Raw genomic sequence first — 1,492 nt, forward strand, 5'->3', positions numbered from 1 at the left:
TACTCCTCTAAGCTGTCCTGTACGAATAAAGACCTAAAATGCCCCAAGAAATCTGAAAAATCAATATAGAAAACCATCAACAACAGAATTAGAATAAGAATTTCAGGATAAATTGAAATAGATAAGACAGTCTGAGGTCTGCGTGGAACCAGCTGAGTCCAGCTGCAGTCTGAGGTCTGCATGGGACCAGCTGAGTCCAGCTGCAGGCTGCCTGAGGTCTGCGTGGAACCAGGACCACCCAGGTGTGAACGCTGTGGTCTCAGGTGTGTTCAGCGGGGAGAATAAAGGCCGGTTCCTGTCCGCTGAACATGAAACGTCTGTCTGTTCGCTCAGGAACCTGAATGCACCGCGACCACAGCCTCTTGAGTTCACCTGAGTTCACCTGAGTTCACTTGAGTTCACCTGACTCTACCTGAGTGTACCTGAGTCTACCTGACTCTACCAGAGTCTACCTGAGTCTACCTGACTCTACCTGAATCTACCTGAGTCTATCTGAGTCTGCCTGAGTCTACCTGAGTCTACCTGAATCTACCTGACTCTACCTGAGTCTACCTGACTCTACCTGAGTCTACCTGAGTCTACCTGACTCTACCTGAGTCTACCTGAGTCTACCTGACTCTACCTGAGTCTACCTGACTCTACCTGACTCTACCAGAGTCTACCTGAGTCTATCTGAGTCTACCTGACTCTACCTGACTCTACCTGACTCTACCTGAGTTCACCTGAGTCCCCCCCTCTCTGTTTTCGTCCTCTGCAGGGTGAAGCTGGTTACCTTGGATACGACGGACTTCCTGGGGGGATTGGTTACCCTGGATACGAGGGTCACCAGGGCTCACCTGGAGAAAAGGTAACACCTGAAAGTGAAAAGATCAGACACGTTTTACAAAGTCCCAAAAGGTGACATAGACGGTTCCCAACGACGCTCTTTACAGGTAAAACAAAGGACCAGTTCACGGGTTTCTTTGAATTTTGGGCGTTTTATTCAATTTGTAGCATTTAAAAGAGAAAAGGTGAAAGAACGTTGAAAAAAGGGACAAAAATTATGGAAAAAAACAACAGAAATGTCAAAAAGAGTGCAGAAAAACAACGAAAAAGTCAGAAAAAGTGACAAAAACTTCAAGAAAAAGTCAGAAAAAGTGTTTTTTAACCCTCGTGGTGTAAAACTGACTTATTTTGGGTTTTAAAAACAAACCTGAAAAAACATTTTACTTCTTAATCTATTAATAAATATCGTCTTTATCTCAGTTTCCAACAGCTGAGATAACATCTATGTTCAGAGAATGCATCAGTCTCTACTAGCACACTATTAAACATGGACGTGGGGTTTGTTTTCATCATAAGTTATAATATAATTCATGTTAATAATCACCATGGAAACAACATGAGTGTCATATCCAGAATAATGTTCTGAATTGGTGACAAAAAGCCCACGAAAACGCAGTGAAATGGCGACAAAAAAGTGACAAAAAAGTCCTAGCGCTGTTAGATAAGA

The 1,492-nt window shown here is 43.2% G+C and overlaps 1 protein-coding gene across 1 annotated transcript in view; it reads right to left on the reverse strand.

Moving 5' to 3' along the window:
* Positions 1 to 698: 698 nt before the first annotated feature.
* Positions 699 to 1,492, reverse strand: part of LOC117938780 (collagen alpha-2(IV) chain-like) — a 31,202-nt gene continuing 30,408 nt past the window's right edge. The window contains exon 35 of the mRNA XM_034863647.1: positions 699 to 836. Within this exon, the coding sequence (XP_034719538.1) occupies positions 699 to 836 (138 nt within the window). The remainder of the gene's footprint in view (positions 837 to 1,492) is intronic.

The sequence above is a fragment of the Etheostoma cragini genome, chromosome 3 (genome assembly GCF_013103735.1).
Source record: "Etheostoma cragini isolate CJK2018 chromosome 3, CSU_Ecrag_1.0, whole genome shotgun sequence".
Lineage (NCBI taxonomy): Eukaryota > Metazoa > Chordata > Actinopteri > Perciformes > Percidae > Etheostoma > Etheostoma cragini.